The sequence below is a fragment of the Callithrix jacchus genome, chromosome 3, assembly GCF_049354715.1.
Source record: "Callithrix jacchus isolate 240 chromosome 3, calJac240_pri, whole genome shotgun sequence".
Classification (NCBI taxonomy): domain Eukaryota; kingdom Metazoa; phylum Chordata; class Mammalia; order Primates; family Cebidae; genus Callithrix; species Callithrix jacchus.
The window spans coordinates 22,893,049-22,905,592 of record NC_133504.1 but is presented as its reverse complement, the minus strand read 5'-3'; the positions used below and the strand labels follow the sequence as shown (position 1 = coordinate 22,905,592).

General features: G+C 37.2%; 1 protein-coding gene across 1 annotated transcript in view; it reads right to left on the bottom strand.

The window, feature by feature from the left end:
* The window catches only part of DDX60L (DExD/H-box 60 like), a 143,204-nt gene that overhangs the window by 99,410 nt on the left and 31,250 nt on the right, over window positions 1-12,544 (bottom strand). Inside the window, 4 exon segments of the mRNA XM_078366284.1 lie at window positions 2,990-3,145; window positions 4,209-4,350; window positions 8,037-8,195; window positions 11,934-12,047. Coding sequence (XP_078222410.1) covers window positions 2,990-3,145; window positions 4,209-4,350; window positions 8,037-8,195; window positions 11,934-12,047 — 571 coding nt within the window.

Sequence of the window (12,544 nt, the reverse complement as noted above, 5' to 3'; positions counted from 1 at the left end):
AAATTAGCTGGGCATGGTGGTGCATGCCTGTAATCCCAGCTACTCAGGATACTGAAGCAGTAGAATTGCCTGAACCCAGGAGGCAGAGGTTGCGGTGAGCCAAGATCGCACCATTGCACTCCAGCCTGGGTAACAAGAGCGAAACTCCGTCTCAAAAAAAAAAATACAAAAAATTAGCCAGGCATGGCAGTATGCCCCATAATTCCAGATACTTGGGAGGCTGAGGCAGGAGAATTGCTTGAACCCAGGAGGCAGAGGTTGCAGCGAGCCGAGATCACACCAGTGCACTCCAGCTTTAGTGACGGCGTGAGAATCTATCTATCTCAAAAAATAAATAAATAAATAAAATTTTAAAAAGAGAATAAACTTCTGTTGCTGTAAGCTACCAGCTTGTGGTGCCTTGTGACAGCCATGGAAAAGGTGTACCTCAGGCAAAGAACCATGACCATCTGAGGGGCTTGCTGAGTGCAAATGGAGTAGGGAATAGGTCAAAGGAAGAGGAGACAGCCATAAATACCAGCTATGACCATGTGATCAGCTGCAGAAATGAGGACTGGAATAGTTAGGAGTATTTCTTCCTTATTTTGTGTTGAATACATATATATATTAAGCAGATATTTTTGTTTTCTTCTTTTATCAGTTTACATACAATGTAGTCATAATAACGTGCTTTGTGTCACAGTATTTAGGTTACAGGATATCCAAGCAGAAGAGTGAAAATCACCCAAGAACTTAGCATTGTGTTTTGAAGGAAGAGTTAACATGTTTTTGGTTGTACACAGGATAGTTGTATCATGTTAAGCACAAGCGTGATTTTGTGAGTGTCTTTATTGGAAGATTAGGTATGGTATAAGGATATGTATATGGGTGTTCAGATGACAAGAGGGAGACCGAAATGGTCAGTTTTAGGTGTCAACTTCATTAGACTACAGTTCCCTAACCAATCAAACAGGAATCTGGATGTTGTTGGAAAGGTATTTGTAGATGGGCTTAAAGGCTAGGATTTATTTGCTTTAAGTAAAGAAGACTATCCTAAATAATCTAGATGAGGCTATCCAATCATCTCCAAGTCACTAAGTGCAGAACTGAGGTTTCCCTGAAACAGAATAAATTCTACCTGTGGACTGCAGCTTCAGCTCATGCCCCAGAATTCCAGCCTCCCCTTCCTTAAGACCTGCCCTATAGTCTTCCTTAAGACTTGCTTAGCCAGTCCCTATAATCATGTAAGGCAATTCCCTGCAATAAATCTCTTAATACATGTATCCTACTAGTTCTCTTTTATCTGGTAGAAACCTGACTGATATACTTCCCAAATGGGTCTTCAATTCAATGCAACAGTAATCAACATGTCAACAGCCAATTATAAAATTTAAATGAAAATGCAAAGGAGTCAGAATAAACTAAACAATCTTCAAAAGAACAAAGTTGGAGCATATATACTACCAAAACCAGTTTCTTATAGAATGACCATAATTAATTTTAATATTGGTTCAAGGATAAACAAGGCTCAAGGATAAACTAATGAAAGAAAATAGACAGTGAAGAAATAATCCCTCTCTCACACCATACAAAAGTAAATTCAAGATCAATCATAGACGTGTGAAATACTCATGACCTATATTTTATAAATGAGCAAAAGACCTGAGCAGGCATTTCACAAGAGGATATTCAAATGGCCAATAACAGATAAAAAGTCCAAGGAAATGCAAATTGAAATCACAATCAGCTACCCCCACACCCCTATTAGAATGGCCAAAATAAAAAAGGCTAACAATAGACTTGGCAGGATGGCATACACCTGTAATCCCAGCAGTTTGGGAGGCCAAGGTGGAAAGTTTGCTTGAGGCCAGGAGTTCAAGGATACAGTGAGCTATGTTGGTACCTCCCACACTCCAACCTGGGCAAGAGTGAGACTCTATCTCATAAAAATTAAAAATTAAAAAAAGATTGACAAGGCTGGGAAGCAATTCCAAAATTCTAAAATGCCCATATGGAAGGTATAAGTTTAACTTGGAACTATAACTAACTTATAAAATATTTGGACAGAAATTAATAAAGCTGCATTTCTATGTATATACTTGAAGTGAATAAATGCATATATCTACCTAAAGTTATATGTAAAAATATTCATAACAGTTTTATCCTTCAATCACTTCTCATTACTCTTATGATTTCCTATGGCCTTAAGACCCAACAAGTACACCTCCTCAGCTTCATCAGCTTTTCTCCTCTCTGGACACACTGAACATACCTCTGCTCCTTGGGACATTCAAGTGCTATATGTCCTCTCTGGAAAACCTTTTCCTCTTCCCTTCCCCCAGCTAACCATTACTCATCCTTCAGCTCATCAGTCATTTCACTTCACTTCTTCAAAGAGGTCAACCTTTCCAGACTGGGCTGTATCTCTTAATCATTAGTTTCCAAACCAGCCATTTTACTGCTTATTCAACAATTCAATAGCCAATAGCTAGGAAATGATCCAAATGGACAGAGTGTATATTCAAAGAGACCGTTCACAGCAAAAACTTTTAAGCATAATGGTACATACAACAGGCAGGAATGGCTCGGACATTATACTGAGAGGGAATAAAAATAGAAAGAATATATACTATATGATTCCATTCCAATGAAGTTCAAAGCAGAAAAAACTAAAACATCATATTGAAGTCTGTTAAAGAGATGAAAGGAGAGGAAGGATGGATTGGGAAGTGGCAACAGGACTTTCTTCTGAGGTGCTGGAAATGTCCTCTGTCTTGATCTGGGTGATTATCACACAGATGTATAGATCTGTGTAAAATTTCTCCAGGCTCTACACACTGGTTTACTTTAACCATGTTATCATATGTATTTTATACCTTGATTAAGAAGTAAATAAGAAAGCACAGTGAAGGCAAATTATTTATACTTGGAAGAATTAAATTATTAAGACTTCTAAAAGTTGTTAAGGATAAATGTGCTTTGGTTCCACTTTAATGTAGCCATTTAGTACCTTGAATGACTGATTCTTTTTGTGTAAGAAAATGTTGTGTTCTTGTTCTCACAGGAAAAGACTTTCCAACATCGAATTCTTTAACCAGCTGTGACACAAAATTCCACAGGTGTTCATAATCCCTCCTAATGGAATCTCCCAAATTCAAATGTGGTTCTGTATAACAATAAAAAATATTAAAATCTTAAAATTCATACACATGCAGACACACACACAGCACCTTTTGTGAATAAATCCATAGAGCTCTGGGAAGATTATCGAATATTGAAAATTCAAGTGAGTAACACAGTAGACGTGCATGAAAACTCGTCATGACACTATGATAGTAGTTTCTAGAAATCATTTTCTCTTTAAATTTAATAAAGAGCCAGGCACTGTGACATGGGCCTGTAGTTCCAGCTACTAGGGAGGCTGAGGTGTGAGGATCGCTTGAGCCCAAGAGTTCAAGACCATTTGGGCAACGTACCAAGATGCCCTCCCCACCCCCCAAAAAAATAAACAAAGGAATATCCCCGTTTTAATCATAGTCCTTCTTAAATAATGCTAATGATAAATACATAATTATTCCATAAAATAATGAAGAACAACATGCTACATATAAGCTTGCAACTTTAAAAACTAATTTAAAAACAAGTTTTTAAAGAGTTTACAGAGTATGAAAAGGGTGAGAATTTTGTCACAACTAGTAAAATTTGCTACATTTTACTCAGTCAGCTTATTCAAATGTTTGTCATCTAAGAGAATTAAATGCCAGAGGTCAAGAAACTTCAGTAATATTCACTTGGGAAAAACATGTTTTGAAACATCTTATTATTCTCTACAATGTAAGTCACTCTAGATAAGTTACCCTAAAAAAATTCAAAGAAGGACAAAAATTATGTACTTACCAAAATGCAGTTTCATTTAATTTTAGGATAAATGCAAAACATCCTTAAGTGTTCAAAAATAATGAAAAGATTACACTAATTACAGTAAGTTATAGAATATCATTAATCTACCATTTAAATAAAAAATATAACTATTAATTACTAATATGTCGTAGCTTAAACTCATTTTCAAATGCTATTAAGTGAAAAAAAATAAAATATGTGAAAAGTATATACACATACAAACAAATGTTTTCAAGAAACAAAATGTTGCTGTGGTATGTACTGGAAAATTTATAAGGGTTTTATATAATTTGTTTATGACATAATGTTAATACATATTAAGGTATTACCTTGAGTACTTTCAAATTCATAGTGAAAGGCAATATTCTTTAACAATTGCTCATCATGTAAGTCAGAAACATGATTTAAATCCAGATTCCAGGATCCCAAAATGTTTAAGTTGCCTAAAATGAAATGTTCACACCACTTGTTCTGAAAATTAAAGAGGAAAACATTATTAGCAGGGAGTCATGGAATAATTTCGTACTCATGGTTAACCCCATGTAAGGTAGGTCACAAGAGACATTTCTGAGTGGAGTGATAAAGTCATTACAACCATGAAGATTACAGATGGCGGTCTACAAGTCCCCAAACTAATGCTTTCCAGTCTTTACTTTTAAAACTGGGAATTTCACTGCTTATCCTAGTACTCATTATTTACCTTGTATTACACTGTTCCCTTAACGTGGTACTAATACTAACACCTTTGTCATGCAGGTCCTGGAATCCCAGCCAGACCTGCATGAGTACATTCAGACAGTTGAAAAGTGGTTCCACTCCTCTTACTTTGGGGTCAACGCTTACCCCCACTATGCCCCTGGTGAGCAGGAAGAAGTTTGAGCAGGCTTTGCCCTTTTTCCGCCTTCTTTAGCCAATAACTTCATATTAAAGTGTTAAAAGGAGGGATTGAAACCACCATTGCAAAATTATAACTGACACGGTGAAAGAGATCTGACCTGACTAACTCCATCTTGCTTCTAACCTCCAAGCTGTCCTTGTTCATTCCTGGGTGTAGACTGAACTAACTTTGGAATGAACTTAGTTTATAGTTTATAGTTTGAAACAAAGATGATAACAGCCCTTTCTCAAAACAAACCCTCTTCATTCTTGGGGCCTAGACTGCCTTTGCAGGACAAACAAATTAGTCAAAAGATTAGAAATTATGGTTGAAGGGTCATGCAGCTGGAGGCTACAAGATTCTGTCCCTCCGTACTGCTTCTTGGGGATAAAATCACTATTGTAAAACCTAAGCCAGTGCTTGAGATATTTTGCAGACGCTGAACTTGATGGATCAGCTGACACCACCCAGATCTATAAACTGGTTCATCTGATCTTGTGACCCCCATTCAAGAACTGACTTAGGGCAAGAAGACAGATTCAACTCCCTAGGATTTCATCTCTGACCTGACCAATCAGCACTCTCGGCTCACTGACTTCCCCCACCTACCAAGTTGTCCTTAAAATATCTGTTCTCCAAACACTCTGGGAGACTGATTTGAGTAATAATAAAACTCTGGTCTCCCTTAAAAAAAAAAAAATTACAGATCCGCTAAGACCAACTCCAAGTAAAGAGTTGCCTCCACTACCTTTATTTTATAACCATCCACTCATTACTGTTGAATACTCCATAGATTTTGTACCCCACCACTCTACTAAAACAGCTGTTAATAATAATTAGCTTTGGCTAGGTATCATGGGAGGCCAAAGTGTTGGGGGGATTATTTGCACCCAGGCATTCAAGACCAGCCTGGGCAACATGGCCAGAATAAAATTAGCTAGGCATGCCTATAGTCCCAGCAATTAGGGAGGTTGAGGTGGGAGGATCACTTGAGCCTGGGAAGTTGAGGCTGCAGGGAGCTATGGTCACACCACAGCACTCCAGCCTGGACAACAGAGCAAGACCTTGTCTCAAAACAATAATTATAATTGGTCTTGACTTTCATGCCATTAAATTAAAGCCACTGAATTTTCTGTCAACATCCTCACATTATCTGTAGAATGTGACACTATAAACCACTCCCTTCTTTTTGAAATAACATATTTTCCTAGATTTTCTCCCATATATCTTCACCAGTCTTTTTCAATGTCTTTTTCTAATTCTTAAACTTCTACCTGACCAATGAATTCTGGAATATTTCTGGACTCTGAACCAAATGTCCTCTCATTTTTCCTAGAAAAACACATAACTGGCATGGTGTTCAGAAGCATTCATGGGCTAATGAGTCCCAGATTTTTATTTCCAATCCAAAGAATATTTAAACTGCCTTCTACATACTTCCTTTGGAAGTGTCATTGCCACCGCCTGAAACTCAGTATTTCCCAAATTCATTATTTTCCTACCCAAAATGTTCTTCTTCAGTGGCAGCATCCACACAGTTGGCCTAACCAGAAACCTGAAAGTCATCTTGGACTCTTCCTTCTCCCTTCTGCCTCATAACCTATTCATTACTTAACCTTGTCAGTTTCAAAGCCTAAAGAACTCTCACATCTTCAACTTCTACTTATTCCTATTGCCACCAACTTTTTAGCCATGTTATCATTATCACTATGTGTTCACTGGGTGGCTTCCTCACCACTACGTTTGGATATCTACAATGAGTTCTATGCACTTTAGCCAAAGAACTCTTAAACTAAAATGTCAATTACAGCTGGAAACCCTTCAATCACTTCTCATTACTCTTATGATTTCCTAAGTCCTTAACACAGAGACAACAAGCACTATCCTGAATTTTCTTCTACCCCCTCCTCAGCTTCATCAGCTTTTCTCCTCTCTGGCACACTGAACATATCTCAGCTCCTTGGGGCATTCGCAAGTGCTAGGTCCTCTCTGGAAAACCTTTTCCTCTTCCCTTTCCCCAGCTAACTATTACTCATCCTTCAGCTCATGAGTCATTTCACTTCTCTTCACTTCTTCAGAGAGGTCAACCTTTCCAGACTGGGTTGTGTCTCTTAATAATTAGTTTCCAAAGCATTCATTAGTTCCTCCTTCATATCCACCTTTGTAATTATTTTACTGCTTATTCACTAATGCAAACTGAAGTTCCATGGAAGAAGAAGAGAGATGAGTCTGTATTTTTCTCCACTCCTTCCTTGGTGTCGATTACAATGGATATGCACTGAATAAGCATGTCTGGACTGGCTTCCTGATCGATTGGTTTTAAAATGTCTTTGATAACAATTTGACAGTATCTATCGAGATCCTCAAATTTTCCCTACCTTTTTGGCTAATCATCTTTTCCCATTTCAGAAAATATATTCAAAGAAGTTAGTTATAAATAACAGGAAAAGTTTAAACCCAGAATCCCTCAAGGCCAATAGTATTTACGATACAAAAACTTCAAATGATCCTAATGTCCCATTATAGAGGCACGATTAAGTAAACTACAATACAATCATTCATACATATTTAGTAGCCATCAAAATTATGCTAACCAGCTTGAGTGAATGGATACCCCATTCTCCATGATGTGATTATTATGCATTGCATGCCTGTGTCAAAACATTTCATGTACTCCATAAATATGTACACCTCCTATGTACTCACAAAAACTAAAAATTAAAACAAGTATGCTAACCAAAAGTGAAAATACTTTTACAATAAAATAATATGTTGTATATATAGTATGATTGCAACCATTTAAAAAACCTATGCTCTAGAATAAAAAATGAAAGAAATTAAGCCAAAATATTAACAGTTAACAGCATTAATTTGGGCAGTGGGTTAGGAGTACATATTATTAATTTTTCTTCAATTTTTAACTTTCCTTTAATATATTTTTATTATAAACAGAAAAAATAAATTCACGAATGATTTTCCTGAGTTTCTCTACAAAGAGAATACAATGGCAATCAATTTTCTATGGCTGGTTATACAAAAACAAGATCTCATCAGAGATAGGAAGGAAAAAGAGGAAGGCTCTCATGATTCTACGAAACAGATAAACAGATATATTGTGGTGTTCCTCATTACATTACCAAAAATAGAAGTTGTTGAAAATAAGACCTAATTGATGTATCAGCTAATCAGATCTGGCAATATTCCAGTATAACTCTAGTTTCAAAGGTGATCATGGTTTTCACTTCTCACGTTGAAACAAAAATCAACAAAGTATGTTTACCATTTTTAAGAAAGAATCACTGGCCCTAATCCAAGAGGATGTGATGACTCGAGAACAAGCTCTCTGTGAAAGGGGTAAGTGGAGTTGAAAAGCCACACAGAGGCAATGCAGTCTGCAGAAATCTTCCACCTCCTGCAGGGATAGGTGATTACAGTGCACCTGTGTACAATAAAGAAGATGAGAACAGCCACAACATCACACTGTGAAATGGCATTGAAATAGGCACTCCTCGAAGATACACATCATTAAAGTCTTACATTTCCATTTTTGAGAACGTCCCCTTCTGCATACACAAACTTGGCTGCATTGACACAGAAGCGGAGAGGAGGGAGGGAGGGAAAACTCCAAGTTTAGCAGTTCACATAATGCATTTCTTAGGATTTTCAGTGAAGCCGAACTTTATATGAGTTGACAGAAAAGGAAGTCCCTGATCCAGAAGTCTGAGCATTGACAGAGACCCATGCAAAATGCTCTGGCATTTCAGAGAGTTAAGAGTAATAACCACAAACCCATGGCATGTTCAGGGTGAGAAATCCAGGATGGCAATCTATCTGTAAAACATATTGAATGAGAAAACAGGGAAGGAAATGGACCAGTTTCACCTCCTGTGGCAGGTGAAACTATTGAAGCTATTTTCAAATATATGAAGGGTTATCATATGCAAAGTAAAGAAAATAATCTGGGTATCTTCATAGAGCAAAATTAGGGGTAACTGAAATTACAAGGAGATTGACTTGGGTTCAATATGTTCATTTTTAAAAATTAGAACCACTAAAAACATTGTGCATGGTCATATGAAAATATTTTTCCCAAGACAATAGGCAAACAGAGTGAGGGAGAGTCAAATGAGATAGTGGTCCCTATCCATCTCTAGATCATGTAAGAAAGAAGCAAATTAGTCAATATGAACTTTTGTGAGAAACCAACTTTTTTTTTTTTTAAGACAAAGTCTCACTTTGTCGCCAGGTGCCAGGCTGGAGTGCAGTGGCACAACCTTGGCTCACCGCAACCTCCGCCTCCCGGGTTCAAGCAATAATTCTCCTGCCTCAGCCTCCCGAGTAACTGGGACTACAGGCACATGCCACCATGCCCAGCTAATTTTTGTATCTTTAGTAGAGACAGGGTTTCACCATGTTGGCCAGGACGGTCTTGATCTCTTGATCTCATAATCTGCCCGCCTCAGCCTCCTAAAGTGCTGGGATTACAGGTGTGAACCACCGCACCCGGCTGAGAAACCAACTTTTAAATGCAGAAACCTATGACCTGTGCTATTCACACTTCCACTCACAGTACATTCTTCAGCATAGCAATAAAAGTGAATATGTTAAGGTAATTATTAAGTGTGCCCTTAAAATTCTGACAACATGCTGAAAGAATATAAAGTTTTTAAGTTCTTCATTTTTTAGAGTGAATCTTCAAAAATTAAAGTATTCGGCTGGGTGCAGTGGCTCATGCCTGTAATCCCAGCACTTTGGGAGGCCGAGGCAGGTGGATCACGAGATCAAGAGATTGAGACCATCCTGGTCAACATGGTGAAACCCCGTCTCTACAAAAAAAATTAGCTGGGCATGGTGGTGTGTGCCCGTAATCCCAGCTACTCAGGAGGCTGAGGCAGAAGAATTGCCTGAACCCAGGAGGCAGAGGTTGCGGTGAGTGAGATCGCGCCATTGCACTCCAGCCTGGGTAACAAGAGCAAAACTCTGTCTCAAAAAAAAAAAAATTAAAGTATTCAAAGTCACAATTTTAAAGAAATCTACATAGCTAAGATTTACTGTATGACATATCAAATTAAAATATTGGCCAGGCATGGTGGCTCATGCCTGTAATCCCAGCACTTTGGGAGGCCTAAATGTGTGGATCACGAGGTCAAGAGATCAAGACCATCCTGGTCAACAAGAGGAAACGCCGTCTCTACTAAAAATACAAAAAATTAGCTGGGCATGGTAGTGCGCACCTGTAGCCCCAGCTACTTGGGAGGCTGAGGCAGGAGAATTGCTTGAACCCAGAAGGCGGAGGTTGTGGTGAGCCGAGATCGTACCATTGCACTCTAGTCTGGGTAACAAGAGCGAAACTCCGTCTCAAATAAATAAATATTGAAGTGTTGTATCTCCTAGATTAAAAAGACTATTGCACAATAATTCAGGATCTGGGCTCTGAAAACCATGTGACTCCAGTCAAGACACTATGAGTCAGTTCTCCTATATGTAAAAAATCGGGATAGTAACAGTACACTTTCTCATAGGGTTTCTGGAAAAACTAAGTGAGATCAGACATGTAAAATATCTAGAACGTCACCAATACATAGTAAGGCGTGTTACCTATTATTATTAATATTACCTATTATCATACCTGTTATATTACCTATTATTAATAACACCTATTATTAGATAGTCTTCATAACATTGCAGTTCTGTAGGTTGAAAGCAGCTACTAGCACACGTTAGACAATCAACAATCTTAGCAGAGGGAATTAATAAATGTTTTATCAGTCAAAATAAAATCAAAGATGCGAAATTCAAACTAAGGAAAGAATCAAGAAGGAAGAAGCACAAAAAGCTCGCCGCTCTCTCTATTCTCCGTAATGCTCCTGAAGTGTTAACACTTTTTTTCTTTTTCTTTCTTTTTTTTTTTTTTTTTTTTTTTTGAGCAACTAAAAGGACATTGTTGTCATTTGTTGGGATGGAGAAGTTTGGGGGGTTTGGGTCCAGAAATCCTAAATTTGAGAGGTCTATGACAAATCCAAGTGGAAATGTTGAGTTGGTAGTTGAGACTAGAAGTCTGAACCTTTTCTAGTTATTTCAAAGGGATGTTAAAATTGCCTTTCAAGATATGTGTGATCAAGAGGCGTAGATATCCTATTTCTTCTCTCTCCCCAAATATGTTTATTTTGGGCATAACATATTGCCATATGCAAAGTAAATACTTTGTGAAAACATGCTGACAGATTTAAGAAATGGACAGTTTTATCTTACAGAATACTAATTCCTTGGGCCTTCTACAGGCATATTTTTCCTTTCTTTCTCTTTCTTTTCTTTCTCTTTTCTTTTTTTCTCTCTCTCTCTCTTTTTCATGGCTGTTTGTTTTAGGAACAGAATTTTTCAGCCTGAAACACACAGATATTTAGACTGCATACAAACTTCGTGTGCATGGGTGTGTGCATGTGTGTGTGTACTTATGCAAATGCATATACTAGAGAGGAAAATCCATGTTCCTCAAAAGATTCGTAAAGAGCCCTATATGCTGAAAACAATTTTAAAAATTCAGAATCTCTCTAGTCTCAGTGATACTAATAAACTGTAACAGAATTATTTTTTAAATACACGACTTAACAGAGCAGAATGACTACAAGCTGTGGAGCCAGCCATCCTAGTCAAAATCCAGGCTACCTGTTACCATGTGATTCCAAGTAGGTTAGGAAAGTCTCAGTCTCAAAGTCTTGAATCCACAGGAAAGAGTGATAATCGCTATACAGAAAAGTTGTTGCGAGATTACACGGTATCAGGAACACAGAGCCTGAAACACAGGGTATAGTGGGGTCCTCCCCCAATTTGTTTCTTTTCTTCTTCCTTACTTTCTCTGTTTATTAGAAGAACTGGGCTAAATACCTAGTAAGTGAAACACCAGAGAAAACGTACTGTACATTGAATTTTAAGAAAAACACTAAATTATGTAACATAACATTTTCTTATCTATATATATTCTAATTTTACTTTCCTTTTTGGTATTTAATACACATAAATTGGTGGGGGAAGGAGGTAAATTCCTAATGAAGAAAATGGCAGTCAGAAACCAAGAGTATGTCAACAGTGGAGAGTCTGATGCTACCCAGTGAAGTGACACCAGTTATACTTCATGAATGACAGCTTTCTGCTTGGCAGTTGTGTTCCTTTTACTTACTGAGATGCGATGGTACATTCTTAAGGACAGTGAACATGAGGTGACGCAGAGGACACGCCGGATGTCCGATCCTTCTGGCCACAGATGCTGAAGCAGAAATAGAGTCCAACACGCCTATCAAGAAAGGAAATTTCTTCAAATGCCAAATTATTTAGAAAAATTCTTTTACTCATAAGTGCTCTTACTTGTAAGAAACAGATTGTATAGATTTAACTAAACAGAACTTTAAAAGTTTATGTTTTAAAATGTGTGATCATTTTAATGATCAAAAATTGAAATTAATTACAATCAATATGCCAGAGAAATATGAAAACCAAAATATGTAAAGAAATTAAATAACATAATAAGACATTAAAATTTAGTAAAACATGAACAAATGATTCACAAAGGAGGACACAGATTATTAATAAAAATAAAATCATTCAACTTTACTAAAAATCAGAGAAATACATGTTAGAATAATTAGATATTTTGTTATAAATGTCAAAATATCAAAATTTTTAAAATAATATCACACAACGTTGAAAATTGTGTGGTGAGTCAACTATCTTATAGATTAAAGATGAAAGTACAGGTAGGGATAGAATTTCTGCAAAGCTCTTTGACAACAT